A 14189-nucleotide genomic window follows, 5' to 3' on the forward strand; every position below is an offset into this window, starting at 1 on the left:
GCTTGTTTATCTGCCACCAGCAATTTGGAGTAAGAATAATTTGTGCTGGATATAATAGCAAAATGATCATCCATCATCAGGGTAAGCTTAGGTATAACTAGAAGGCGGAAGGTGGTTTAATATTATTTACACCCTCTACTTACATCTTAAATATATTATAGGTTAGTGTGAACGTATGCTAATCTATGGTAAAATAATTGAAAGTTGGATTCATAAAATTTGCTTTATTTTCAACAACTAGAATAATTATAAACAATACATGCACCTTTGTTCACTTACAGGCTAGATTTAATGTACTAATCCATAGTATTATATTTGAACGTTTGTTATATCCACTAATGTATATTATTAACCAATTTAAAAAGCTCTTGACCATTTGTTATATATTCAATTTCACCTGAGACATCAATAACGTTTTCTCGCAATTCATGATCATACTTGTATTCAACGTCATTATATAAGTGCAATAATTTATTTATCTACTAAATTCTCCACATTTAGAGCATTTGCATTCTTCAGGTTCACGGAGCCTCACCTCCATGATCGCGTTGTCTTCATCTTCTAATCGCATACCGTCAGGGTCATAACAGTGAGTAAGAGTAACCAATCGTTCACGCAAGAAGTTTTCCCGGCAGCAAAAACACTCCTAGAAATTATATTACATTTTTAATATCCGTCGTTAGCAACATCTTAAGTTTACACGTAACTAAAAGTTTCTGATGTGCAAATGCAACTTGCGTTTACCTTTTGGAACCCTGTAGACGTAGAAATTGAAGGATGAACTTGGCTATTGCACATTCCTTCGCATTTGTTAACACTTACGTCTCCACTGCACGATCTTATTAATCGGCCCATATCGTCAAATTCCTCTGTAAAACATAACATTCATTACATAACTGTAGATTAATATTTAACACCTAAGTCGGTATTTTACTCTAAATCGTTATTATGTCTCTTTTTCAATAAATTACTGATCTCTTGTTTTTTGAGTAATTTCAGAAAAAAAGGGTTATACATTCAATAAAAATATTATACCTTTGGTCACATGAATTTCACTAGCAACTGTCTCGCACATTTCTTCTGCTACAGAATTTATAATAATAAATAGTAAATGCAGTGAAAACACGAACACAATCTTGCCAGATAAAAATCCCATTTTCAATTATTTTTAAAACTTGGAAAGTAAGTAATTGTATTGCGATCAGAGGCTGAATGTGTCGCTGAAGCCGTAGATCGCTCTTTTATACTAGTCGATACTATACGATTACTTATGTAGTTATAATAATATGGGATAGAGAAGAAACCTCAGTAAGATCAGCAGGGTGTCCGATAATTGAAATAGCATGTAAGAGGGCACAGTATGTATTCGCCACAACTAACGTACCTAAAAATCAATCAAGTATTTTAATAATAAAGAAATGAGGATTTTAGCTTAATAAACTATACTTATGTTTTTAAATTTAAAAAATTAAGCTCTTTGCCATACTTTTTAAATGTTATCAAAAACAGCACCTACTGTAGGTGTACTAAAGCTACCACAGACATTTCTGAAAGGATATTCATAGGCGACTGGTGGTAATACCTTCATTTGAATTTTACGTATAATTATTAATATATTTTATCATCGATAGAAATTTGTTTTAAGAACGTTCGATAGATTATTTTGATCTTCAGGCACATGAGTGCGGTCCTGGGTGTGAATACTAGTAAGATAAGGACTCAAAACTGAAATCCAATGACAATATCGTGGGTAATTAACCATGGGTCCGGACTACATGCATAAAATTACATATTTTGGCAATTTTCGCCGATTGTTGCATTTATTGGCTAAAATCATGTGATGATGCCTATTTTCGCTTCATGATGCGATATTATAATATAATTTCTCATCATAAGGATAATGAGCAATAAATGAAATATACTTAAATAAAATAAGTAAAATATTGGAATGCGGGCCATTTTGTTGACCAAAAAAGCATCTTTATATGTAACTGGGGACTTTTCTTTTACTCAATAAAAAAAATCAAACATAATTATTACCTATCTAATTGCAAATGTAATTTATTAATTAATTGTATTCATAAATTGATTTTGCATATTTAAGACGTTTTTCGTGTTCTCTATTTATAATAAGAATTTTAGTTGTAAGTGTTTAGTTGGATATGCTAAATATTCTCAGGGTTTTTATTAACTATATTGTAGAGGTAACAGCTTTCTGCACGGAAACGAATCACGATTCACGAGTCTAATGCAAAATATCGACTTTAAAAAATAGTAACTAAATTCCTACTTCGTAAAGTAAATCAAATCAAAATAGCCCAAATTGATTTTAACCCCATCCTAAACTTAGGCAAATTAATTGTAATTGCCAAAATTTTAATATCAGGTACATAATAATGGATTGCAGTGGCGAAGCGTCCATACAAGCCGATTCCTACCGGGTTACCTTTTGTAAATTAATTAAAAATAATAAAAGACAAACATAACAATATAACTAGAATAAAAATAGTATATTCAAACAAGTCATCTTATATTTATTAAATTAAATCAATACTTCAATGATATCTGTTGTTCATATTAATTCGTTAAATCGTAACTCGCGCGCAGTGCTCGCGCCTTATAGTGTTCGAAGTGAACCCGGCCGCGCATAGCTTCCCTCGCGATATTGTTGTCTCTTTCATACGTAGCGCGGTGTCTTTGTCTAATCTTTTGGAAGTGACGTAAAGATACATGTGTGCGTGCGTGTGTGTGTACTTCAGGGTAACCCGAGAATTTGCGGCTTCATGTTGAGCTATTGGCGCGAAATATTTTTAATAATTTAGAATGTATAATTAGTGTTTGTGCGTTATTAATTCTTGTTGGACTCTTTTAGGTACCATGTTCAAAACATATGATTATTTTGTAAATTTAGAGACTAGACATAATTTTTATGTTAGACGGAAATTATTAAGGATTAAGATAAATTTACTGATTTTAATTTATTGTGAACAGCGTATTATATTATGTTAATTATAGAAAAAAATATTTCGCCGGGTTCCCTTTTGAAATTTTTCACCCTTCGCCGGAGTCGGTCACAGTCGGTACTCGGTTCACACCACAAAAATTCACTTCCTATACATTTTCTATAAAAATGCATCTCTTAGAGATGGATTGCAGTAGAGTGCAGTGTGGCACGGCGGAAAGAGTTTCTGCGCGAGCACTGTGCAGCAACGTGCTGCCGGCTCTACCTCGCCCATTATAATAGATCCAAAGCTTTAAAATATCATTATAGTACGTAGAAAAAAGTTCAAACCTATTTAAATGTACTTTATACAAAGAGTTTTTCAAACGTGAATAAAATTTAATTAATTTGATTATTTGCCACTATAAAAGGGAACACATTCGTCTAGTGTCTTGAGTCCGTATTTTCTAAGGTGGCTTTGTGTCGAATCAAATTATTATTATTATACATTATTTTTACTAATTTGTGATAAAAATCGTCGAGTAATGTTTGTATTGGCCCTAATAACATAATAACCAAGATTTGCAAATTTTACATAACTTACTTATGATATGGCAGTATGGTCTCTGACCTTAGCCGGTTCTTTGTAAACCATTTAAAAAAATATTGGACTGTCAGCTGTCATTGTCAATGTGTAACGCTGTGATTTAACGTGTCGAACGTCGATAATAACTTAGTAATCATCAGCATAATTTTCTGCTTTTGATGCGATAAAGATAATAATTTTCAGCCTGTAAAAGTTGTCAGCACGCACCATCATGATAGAACTAAATCCAGATCTAATTGTATTTTTGATTCTTATATTCTCGTGGTTGGAATATTCATGGGAACTATATCTATCTTTACGACAGGTAATATTACCTTTTTTATTGTATTTATGCGTGTAATAGTTACTATAGTAAATCCCTTGTGTACAACTATGTACCGGTTAATAACAATTCTTTCCTATTGGAAAAAAAACTTATCCATATCCATCTTAGTATAAGGATAGATGGAGTGTTCAAGATATTTGCCGGCTAACTAAAACATTAGGTTCTTCATTGAGATTGAATAATTTGCGGTAAATATCTTAAATCAAACCGACTGAATTGGGAGCAGGGTAGGGGAGTCCCCCCACCTTCACACACGCCGATTTTTTTTTAATTTAAAATTTAAATTAAAGTGGAAACCCTTAAAGTAAATTCGTTAATTGGTACGTGGGGGCGGAGAAATGTCCTAATTGCAACTACCAGAAACAGGACTGAGGTTTCTAAGTAGTTTTATAAAAAAAGTAACCTTAACCTGCTATTGTGCAACTCAAATCAGTTCTTACAATAATATGCACTTTCTAATCTGGCCTGGACATATTAATTGCCTGTATGAAGAATAGAATTAGAAATGAAACATGATTATTACCTTGAAATTAATTAATTAATAATCAAAACATTCAGTTGTGATATTTATTTGAAATAGGTTATGATATTTACTATAGTGATTGGTGTTTATTTTATTTTCAGTTGAAGATCTACAAGACAAACAATGAAATTCCAGAGGAACTCAAAGAAATGCTTAATGAAGAAACATTCAGAAAAGCTCGTTTGTATGGTATTGACAAGTCAAAGTTTAGGATGATCAAGGAATTCTGGAGTATCACATTAACATCAGTAATCCTTTATAAGAGATGGATCTATACTGCCTGGCAAACAAGTGAAGATATTGCTGAATCATTTAATATAGATCTCTCTCAAGAAATACTAATTAGCTGCATTTTTATGACTTTTGTCACATTGTTCAACTTTGTCATTAATATGCCCTTCACAATATATGGGGTATTTGTACTGGAAGAAAAACATGGCTTTAACAAACAGACTGTTTGGTTCTTTATCAAAGATCAACTAAAATCTTTGCTCTTGAGCCTGATAATCACTCTGCCTATTATATCTGCATCTATCTACATTATAATGCTAGGTGGAAATATGTTTGTGGTCTGGCTGTGGCTCTTTACCACTGTTGCTACATTAATTCTTCTTATGATTTATCCTTCTGTGATTGCCCCTCTCTTTGATAAATTTGTGCCACTGCCTGAGGGTTCACTTAGAACAGGTATTGAAAACTTGGCTTCAAAATTGAAATTTCCCCTCTCCCAAGTTTTTATTGTAGAAGGCTCCAAAAGATCAGCTCACAGCAATGCATACTTTAGTGGCCTTTTTGGTGCTAAAAGGATTGTCTTGTTTGACACTCTAGTTGAAAAATATGATGAAGATAAAAAGCTCACTACAGGCTGTACTGAAGATGAGATATTGGGAATATTAGCCCATGAACTGGGACATTGGAGTCTGAGCCACATTTATAAATCTATATCATTGACAGAATTGAATTTATTGCTCCTGTTTACAGCGTTTGGATTGCTTTTCAAATACCCACTGCTTTACACTTCTATTGGCTTCCCAGATAACCAGGAACCAATCATAATTGGTTTGATAGTTGTCTTGCAAATGATTCTTGCACCTTACAATGCAATATTATCTTATTTCGCTACAGCACTCTCCAGGAAATTTGAATTTGAAGCTGATAACTTTGCTGTATCTCTGTCTTACGCAAATGAATTGAAATCAGCCTTAATGAAGCTAGGTAAAGATAACTTGGATTACCCAATATATGACAAGCTGTATTCGGCTTGGTACCATTCTCATCCTACCCTATTGCACAGAATTGAAAATATTAACAAACATATATCTGATAAAAAATCTGATTAATTTCACCAAATAAGTATATTTTGAATGTACAATTTAATGTCAATGCATTTTATAAAGTACAATAGGATATGATATTTTTTTTAAAAGAAGACACAAATTTTAGATTGCTAGTCCTGCATATTTTAATTGGATACCTATTTATAAAATCTTTTAAATATGTCTATAAAATATTATTTTGTTATGCATAAGCAATAAGTTTCGTGTTTTGCGTAGTAGTAACCTCCAATAATAAATGTAAGGTCAATTTCTATTTATATTTCAAATAAAAACAAAATATAATATCTTAATTTATTCACAATATGTACACGATATAAAATTAAATCACTCTGAGCCTGTTTCACAAATTTCAAGTAAATTTTATTTGACTGTTCACATTAATACGGCTAATGTAGATTGCACTAATTATTTTACAATTTATTAGGGAAAATAGATTACGAATGACTAATGCGTTTGATCGGCTTATACAATTATGTGTCGAGTAGCATTTACTCGGAAGTTGTGAAACAGACCCTTAGTATGTAATGGATATATTTTGTTGTATGTTTTTGCAACCAACTGCAGTCTGCAACTTATCGCGCACTTTTTTTACTTTGCACGCTAACGAAATGTGTGCATCTCGCATGCACGAGCACAACAAACAAATATGCATACATATTCATAAAATTTTGCACTCAAGTTTTATAATAAACCAATATACTGATATTATATGTATAGAGTGCGTGCTGTCTTTTTGCTTGTAAGTTGTAGGCAATAATATACTATTACATGTCGGGAACATTTATGCATTTTTTTAATATATTTTTGAGTCTTCTTTTTCATTACATTGGTCACATTATTTGTGTCACTTAGCTTAGAATGTAGAAACGGACGTTACCATTCTAAAGTCTTGAGGTGTCTCAATTCATGCACAATGTTAGTTGTTATCGATTACAGAGGCTGCATATCTATCGAAACTATATGTATTATAGGTACATAGTAGTATCATATGCATGAGTTGAGAGAAAAGCGTCAGTGAACCTAGACCTTAATACTTTTCAAAAGAAAAGATTATGTAAGAATAGAATTTCAAGTTGTTTTAATAAAGATTTTTGTATGCGTCGTACAACTATTTTTTTCTTTAATGTCTGAGTAAGATGTTAACTTTTATTATAATACGGCATAAATATGCCTTTTGCAACATGTATACCGATAACTGACGGTGAAAGATTAAATATTGAAGATAAACTTAATATGCAAACTTGGATACTTATTAGTACGGCATGTGAAGCGATAACCGAGTTTTGGTCATATATATCTACCTATATTGAGTTGAATTAACTTTGTACCGGTGGGCCTTATAGCCGCAAGCAAGGAATACTGTAGTTATATGTATATTATTACATCATATCTGTATGTTCACCCAATGCATTGATTGCGGCCAACACCTGTTATAGTTTCTAAGAGCGCGACGCCAGAGCCACATTACACCCCAGTGTTAAAAAGAAAACTACAAGGGTGCGAGACCACACCGCACACACGACACATCTACAGTGTTTCAATGAGCACCATAACAAAGGTACGGTGTGTTTTGCGAAGCCGATGCATACACACACAATATGTATGATCTACACTGAAGTAGCGCTTACTTTTACACTCTTAGACTTAAGGTGCTCCCCCCAGGAAAACGGCGCCCTAACCGTATTTTTAGAAGCAAAAAAAACATCACATTTCTACAATATGTTATAACTTTGGTAGTTTCAGTTTCTTTTTATGTCTATACTGTGCCATGTTAATTTCACAATAAAATGGCACTGAAATTGTTGAATTCGTGTATCTCCCAAAGTACACATTATTTTAATTTCAATCAAATACTATTAACTAGAAAATGTATAAGGAATACTTTGTTAGTTTAAAATAAAAAAAAGACCCAAAACAGTTTTTTTTTTAAATATACGTAAATCTGCACATTCCAGCCTTAAGGCATGCTCTGAAAATGTATGGAACGAATGCTCAAGGCCGTTTGGCCAGGGTCTTAGGAGCTTTACTGTCGTTGGCTATACGAATGCGGTATTTCATTTTGTAAAAAATGTGTTGTTTTGCTGCCGCAGTCATCGTGTTAATACAATATCTTAGTTTGTGTTTAATACTAATACTACACCCAACACTTATAGAAGTGACTAGGGTATCAATAAACAAAGCATTTTGAGATAAATATTGGTAACTTTAATCAAAACAGTTCTGCTTGTTCTAATGTATCAGGTATTGGCATATCTTTTGTTTCCGGCAAGGGTAACAATAATAATATTTGGGCAAAAGAAGTAAATGCTAATAAAATCAGAGGAAAATCTGTTATAATAACATTATCCAAACTTACAACGGCAGGCGCAATCATTGAGGCAATTCGAGCAAAAGTAGTCACACCACTGATTCCTACATTTCTACCTAATGTTGGGAATAATTCTCCAGAAAACAAGTACAGGGCGGGTATAGAGCCCTGAAAAGGAAATAGTATTGCTTAATTTGATTTATTATTTTAACAATTTTCAATAGCTAATACACATATCCTAGGCGTCTAGGCAGGTAACAAAATATAGATATAAAAAGATTGAGAAGTACGTAAATGTACCCACTACTTGATAAAGTAGCATGTGTAGAATTGAATATAATTCTGCCACCAAATAACTTTGTGAAGCACCACTGTGTTCAGGTTCTTATGGCATGGAGTGCTATGTAATTCGATGTTTCGGTGGTGTGCCTACTGTTCACAGTCACTCGCTTATTGCTCGTCATGTTATTTGGTTGCGTACAAATATGAAGTACAACTAACTTTCAATTCTACCTAGTATAAAATATACTTCGCTTTTCATACAAGAGGTAAAATCAATAATATCTATTTAACAGTATAAAGAACACTCGCTACTATTCAATTTAACACGCGATCGACTTACCGCCATTCCTGCAAAACCAATTCCAGCAAACAATAGCCTCGGCCAGTTATTCGCAAATAAATCTTTGGGCACCACCAGCAACATAATAAAACAAATAGCTGTAATTAACTGATATATTCCAACAGTCGTTTTTCTTCCCATCTTTGTGACGATGAAAACGCATGTTATTGCACCTAAAGTAGATATTATACCGGTCCATGATACGGCGACGAATATATCCCCTCCTATAGAACCCAAGTATTGTGAAAACGTATAGAAGGCTAAACCGGTGAAAAACCTAAAATCGACAAGTCGTTTTAATTGTATATAATTGTAATCGATTTGAGGTAAATTTTCGGTACTTTTAGTTACCAACCAATTTATAGATAAAAGAAAAGTTTTTAGTCTCATATTTCTGGATCGGAAGAATGATAAAAAACCAGGTTCTCGACGTTTTTGGGACTTAACTTTTGGCATTAATTGCTTTAACTGTCTCATCGTGTAGCATTTTCCATTTTGCTGTGCAGCTTCTTTCAGGGCAACTGAATCAAAATAACATTAGCTGTATTTAAATAAGTGCATATAATAGTATAATATAATATCATAACTAAACTATTTCAAACCAAATAATACATGTTAAGAATTATAACTAATCAATAAAGAATTACCCATTGCTTTTTCTATTTGTCCTGTTGCTAAAAGCCATCTAGGTGACTCTGGTATCCAAAACCAATAAAATATAAATAACGAGGATAATGTAGCCAAAGTGAATTCTAGTTTCCTCCAATCTCTGAGCCAATACGCTAAACCGGCCATAATAGCGTTGCCAAGACCAAAAGGTAACTGATAAAGAACTGGAACTGTGGTACGATATTTACCACTGACCACCTAAAAGAAAAATTTGGCAAGTGTACATTTTATTCAAATTATATATAAAGCGGTTATTTTTTTTTCGTTTCAACGATAATTTCATTTGAAAAATTCAACTAGAAAATGTATCGATTTACACTAAAAGGTCTACGAGATAGGTGCCTACGTCGGTAACGACCGCCACTTAACTCATTAGTTGGTATATTATGTTTTACTTTAGGTTTTAAAGCTGCCCCAGACTTCTTTATTATAAATATTTTAGTTCGACATGTTTTGATATTATACACGTGTCGCTTCCTTGCTTTACGAACTTTGCGATCACGCCGCTGTTTGTGTAGATCTTTTCAATAACAGCTAACTTTAAAGTCTAAAGTTCCAAACTTTTAAAAATATTTTAGTCATTTGGGCGCCCCCCTAAAAGTGCTGCTGGGCGGGTCATCCCTTCCACCCTTACTACACTTTACCACTGTCGATAACTGGGATTATAGTAGGTAGGTATTTAAATATTCACTGAATAAGTACTTACTTCCATACATATGACGAAAGATATTATTCCAACACCACCCGACCCTAGAGCCAAAATGAACCACACAGCTAAAAACGACCAATAGTCGGGCATAAAACTAGCAACGTAACTGGCAACACCTTGAATCAATACTGAAATCATCAGGGGTGTTCTTCGCCCATATTTGTCTGCCAAGACACCGAATATTATTCCTCCGATTACTATACCCCACATCATAACGCATTGAGTTAGCTGTAAATTAACATAATGGTTCCATTCTCTTTAACTGCAAATTATATAATTAGCTATTACTACAATATTTCACCTCAATGGGGCTTCAAATATTACCTACATATTTATATATTTGCTGTCAAATATAAGTTGTTTTACATCTCTATGTGTGGTAGGGCCGCACGGTGGGTACCTACCTACTAAAGGTTTTGTCTACAACGAAATTCAGTTAGCTAGATGATGCTACCATTATATGCTACCGTCACATTAAACACAACTTCCAATTCCTGGCAACTCCATTGCCTTTTGAGTCTCGAAACTCACACAAATACCTTGCCTGACCTGGAAGTCTTGAACTTATACCTCTACTTCCATGTAACTATCATGTAAACCCAGATATATGTATATTATACACACCATGAGAGCTAATGCAACACGCGTTTTTTTTATAATTGCGTTTTAATCACAATATCAGCTCGTTTGAAAAGAAAAAGAGTTTTTACCCACATGGGTTAGCCAATGTTTGGAGCAAACCAAATCCCAGTCCGATGTAATGGTGCGACTAAAGGTTGTTTTATTAAATACAAACATAGGGCAAGCCACCAGAGGTATCAATGATCTGTCCATTGCTGTAGACACATAAAGTAAATCGGGATCGTAGATCAAACATGGATGCTCTTCAATGTTCTGGAAATTATAAATACAACAAGGCCCTTATTCTGTATGATAGTGTAAACGCGTAACGCGGCCGTGTCATGTTATCTTCGAGAAATGTGCGTGGAATGGTATTCTGTAAGCCAAATTTCTATAGTCCTAAACATGATGGGTTGTGTTACGTGCTTGTTACACAGTGTCAAAATAACGTGCGGGTTAGAGAATAAGGCCCCAGACATCACGCCTTTATCCCCGAAAGGGGTACGTAAAGGACACTCACATTTCGCCAAGTGTGCTACGTGATCGGTTCCATGATGTGATAGGGATCGCCTACAGCCACATTTATTTATTTAATGACACACCAACAGTTAATAGACTAATCATGTTTAATTTAAATTACAACATTATGGATGTGAACAGCGGATACAAATACCAAATTCTGGGCTGATAATGAGCAGAAAATATAATATCACTCCAGCCGAACCGGGATTCGAACCCGGAACCTCAGGGCGATGTCGCACTGCGCACGCAATACAATCATATTAACATATGTAGATACTACCTACCTACCTACGCCACCGAAACAGGTATACTTAAATTCATAATTAAATATATTTGTAAATACTGAATACAGGAGACAGATACATTAACTATAATAAAATAATTGTGATTGGGTTTTTCTATCTTAAAAATTACTCAGTCGTAGCTCGCAGTTAGGAAGTTGTATCTATGTTACTCCCCCGCCTCAGAAAGCACGTAAAGCCGTTGGTCCTGATATCTAACTGGTCATGTCGGATTGCCTTCTCACCGGACTATGAGAGAGAAGGAACAGACAGTACATCTGTATTGCGGCACACATGTGTACACTATAATAATATATATTGCGTACCTGGCTGATTTTTTGTTAACATTGGCCGTCGTGGCTGAAATTCGTCTAGGAGGGATTTATTCATGCATGTACCGTGATATTCAGGGTAGTAAATATAAATGTTACCTAAGTATTTAAATCAAAGTAGGTAAGTAATGCCTTCATAGGCCTTCATAGAACTAATAAAATATATTTTGTGTTATTTAAGTACGGAGAAGTGATATGTTTTTTATAATGGTATTTAGCAATAAATGAAATAAAGGTTCATTGTTTTAAAATAATAATAAAATCAATTGTCAGCGAACCTAGAAGCATTCTTGGGCATCAGATCCTAGGGAGAGTGTACATATCGTTCTTAATGGTATCATATTAAGTATATATTATAGATTTTAATAATAAAAATATTTTAGAAACCTAAAAAACCCAATTATGCGTGCATGTGCGAGTTCCACTCACGACACGAGGGTTCCGTTTCATTTTATAGATATTATGCGGTAATGGACAGCTTGTGTAGTACGTTTCATCCCTAATCGCTGATGTCTCATCATCTCCCAGTGGCCGTCCTAAGCCGAGGTTCGTAACCCGTTAGTGGGTTGCCCTCAGCATGGTCATTAATTTGCAAAGGTTCTGAGCGCTTAGTACTCACCCAAAATTCCGATGTATTTGTATAAGTCGACCGTTGCTAAGCTGATAAAGTAAGGCATTTAAAAGAATTTAAAAAAAATAATGTTAGCATTTTACGCACTGGTGAACATATTTTTCTCCATTCTTCCTCAGAATACTTCGCAAATATTGCTGGTTTAGCGCACCAAAAATTTTGTGGTGGCGCTAGAAATATTATATTCAACTGATACCAAGCGATTGGCAGCTTCAACAACGTCATTATAAAACTTATCCAAAATTGCCACCTGCCGAAATCTCCTATTATTTTCGATGTTACGTCGTCTGTGTTGACTTTATCAAAGGTGGAATAAGGCTCTAAAAAATAAAACGAAGTAAAATAAAATGGAGCATGTTTGAATGCCGTTGCAGTGTAATCTTTGCTAACAAGCCTTATAGTCCGCGGTCTAGACGCGGAAGCGGCCTAAGCGCGCGATATTTTAAAGTAGGGGCAGCAAAAGCGAGGCTGACTTTCCGAATTATTTCTCTAATTATAAATCCGACAATGGCCTGTTATAGACATCCATTTTCTGTTACAATAACCTACCAACGGTTACTAGGTATATAATAATTCTAGCATTTAATGGCCTAATGCCTCATCAACATCTATTATGAACTAAAGGGACGTGTCAAGCAAATTGCTGTAAGTAGGTATTGTAACTAGATATTATACTTATATATTTTAATTAGCTATATTATTTATTTACCTCTATAACTACTTTCATCCGTTCCATATTTACTCATTAGGTTTAGGTTGCAATAACTGTTATAGTATTAAAAATGATATGGCGGCTAAGTAGCAAACAAGGCTGCAATATTTAAAATTATGTTTTCTTAGATAGATAGATAATATAATCTCGTAGAGCTTTGATTATTTACTTGTCCAAATATGATTACTTACTATTTGTTCTTTATCAATATTTATTTGACAACTGACAAGTAAATGATTAGGTTTATTATTACCGGATCTCACTCAAGTGGACTCAAGTGACCAACGAGCATTATTTAAAAAATAATAATAATATGATCACTGCGTAATGGACAGCGTCCACCAGCCGTTTCTAAGGCAAAAATCCATCTCCTGTACATAAATAATATGTTGAAAGTCTATTTGTAGTACATCGCACTGCGCCGAATGAGTCTGCGTGCGCATCACCGTTCCGGCTTGTCATAATAGACGGTAAGGTTTTTACTCAGAACAAGACAAGAACAAGCATGTTCTGAGGGTTTTTAACTATAATTGACAGTGATTAATAACATAAGAATACAAAGAGTTCATAAACCGTATTTATATAAAGCATATTATAAAATTATAGTCACCAATAACAATTTATTTGCGTTCTGGGGCCGGTCTGTGTGGGTATATCCGGCTTAGTGACAGTACATAAAAAAACAAACTATTGCGTTTTTATTATGTGTTAAGAAATTGAAAAATAGTACAAAAAAAAAAGAAAAATATTTTCGTTGCAATTCTAGTATACGCGTTCTACTCTTTGCATCAACATTGGCTGTCGTCTACAGTCTGTCAAATAGGCTGAATAGCTTCGATCTTTGTTTTTCCACAATGAAAAATGAAACTTTTTTTTTTTTTTTATTTATTACGGCTCTGGACTTGTGTCCATTGAGCCTTACGAAACCTAGTCACTTTCTATTAAGTTTGTAATCTGACAGCCAACTGAAGTAAAGTGGTTGTTAGGCATTGCGAAGTCTGTCATGCCGAAAGCACTGCGAAACTGTCTTCTTATCTCAACATTGCTCC

General features: G+C 34.1%; 3 protein-coding genes across 3 annotated transcripts; 1 reads left to right on the forward strand and 2 right to left on the reverse strand.

The window, feature by feature from the left end:
* Positions 1 to 209: 209 nt before the first annotated feature.
* On the reverse strand, positions 210 to 1345 carry LOC115445642 (partner of bursicon). Its single transcript, XM_030171996.2, has 3 exons — positions 1036 to 1345; positions 745 to 869; positions 210 to 646 (listed from the first exon to the last, which is right to left on the reverse strand). The coding sequence occupies exons 1-3, from the start codon at positions 1154 to 1156 to the stop codon at positions 476 to 478; spliced, it is 417 nt and encodes a 138-aa protein (XP_030027856.2). The 5' UTR covers positions 1157 to 1345; the 3' UTR covers positions 210 to 475.
* A 2287-nt stretch (positions 1346 to 3632) lies between these two features.
* On the forward strand, positions 3633 to 6838 carry LOC115445638 (CAAX prenyl protease 1 homolog). The gene is made up of 2 exons (XM_030171991.2): positions 3633 to 3852; positions 4498 to 6838. The coding sequence occupies exons 1-2, from the start codon at positions 3760 to 3762 to the stop codon at positions 5734 to 5736; spliced, it is 1332 nt and encodes a 443-aa protein (XP_030027851.2). The 5' UTR covers positions 3633 to 3759; the 3' UTR covers positions 5737 to 6838.
* Positions 6839 to 7060: 222 nt separating this feature from the next.
* On the reverse strand, positions 7061 to 13394 carry LOC115445637 (organic cation transporter protein). The gene is made up of 8 exons (XM_030171989.2): positions 13138 to 13394; positions 12516 to 12748; positions 10756 to 10935; positions 10039 to 10269; positions 9311 to 9530; positions 9019 to 9184; positions 8664 to 8940; positions 7061 to 8209 (listed from the first exon to the last, which is right to left on the reverse strand). Exons 1-8 carry the CDS (start codon positions 13172 to 13174, stop codon positions 7943 to 7945), a joined length of 1611 nt encoding a protein of 536 aa, XP_030027849.2. The 5' UTR covers positions 13175 to 13394; the 3' UTR covers positions 7061 to 7942.
* Positions 13395 to 14189: the final 795 nt, after the last annotated feature.

The sequence above is a fragment of the Manduca sexta genome, chromosome 19 (assembly GCF_014839805.1).
Source record: "Manduca sexta isolate Smith_Timp_Sample1 chromosome 19, JHU_Msex_v1.0, whole genome shotgun sequence".
Taxonomy (NCBI): Eukaryota; Metazoa; Arthropoda; class Insecta; order Lepidoptera; family Sphingidae; genus Manduca; species Manduca sexta.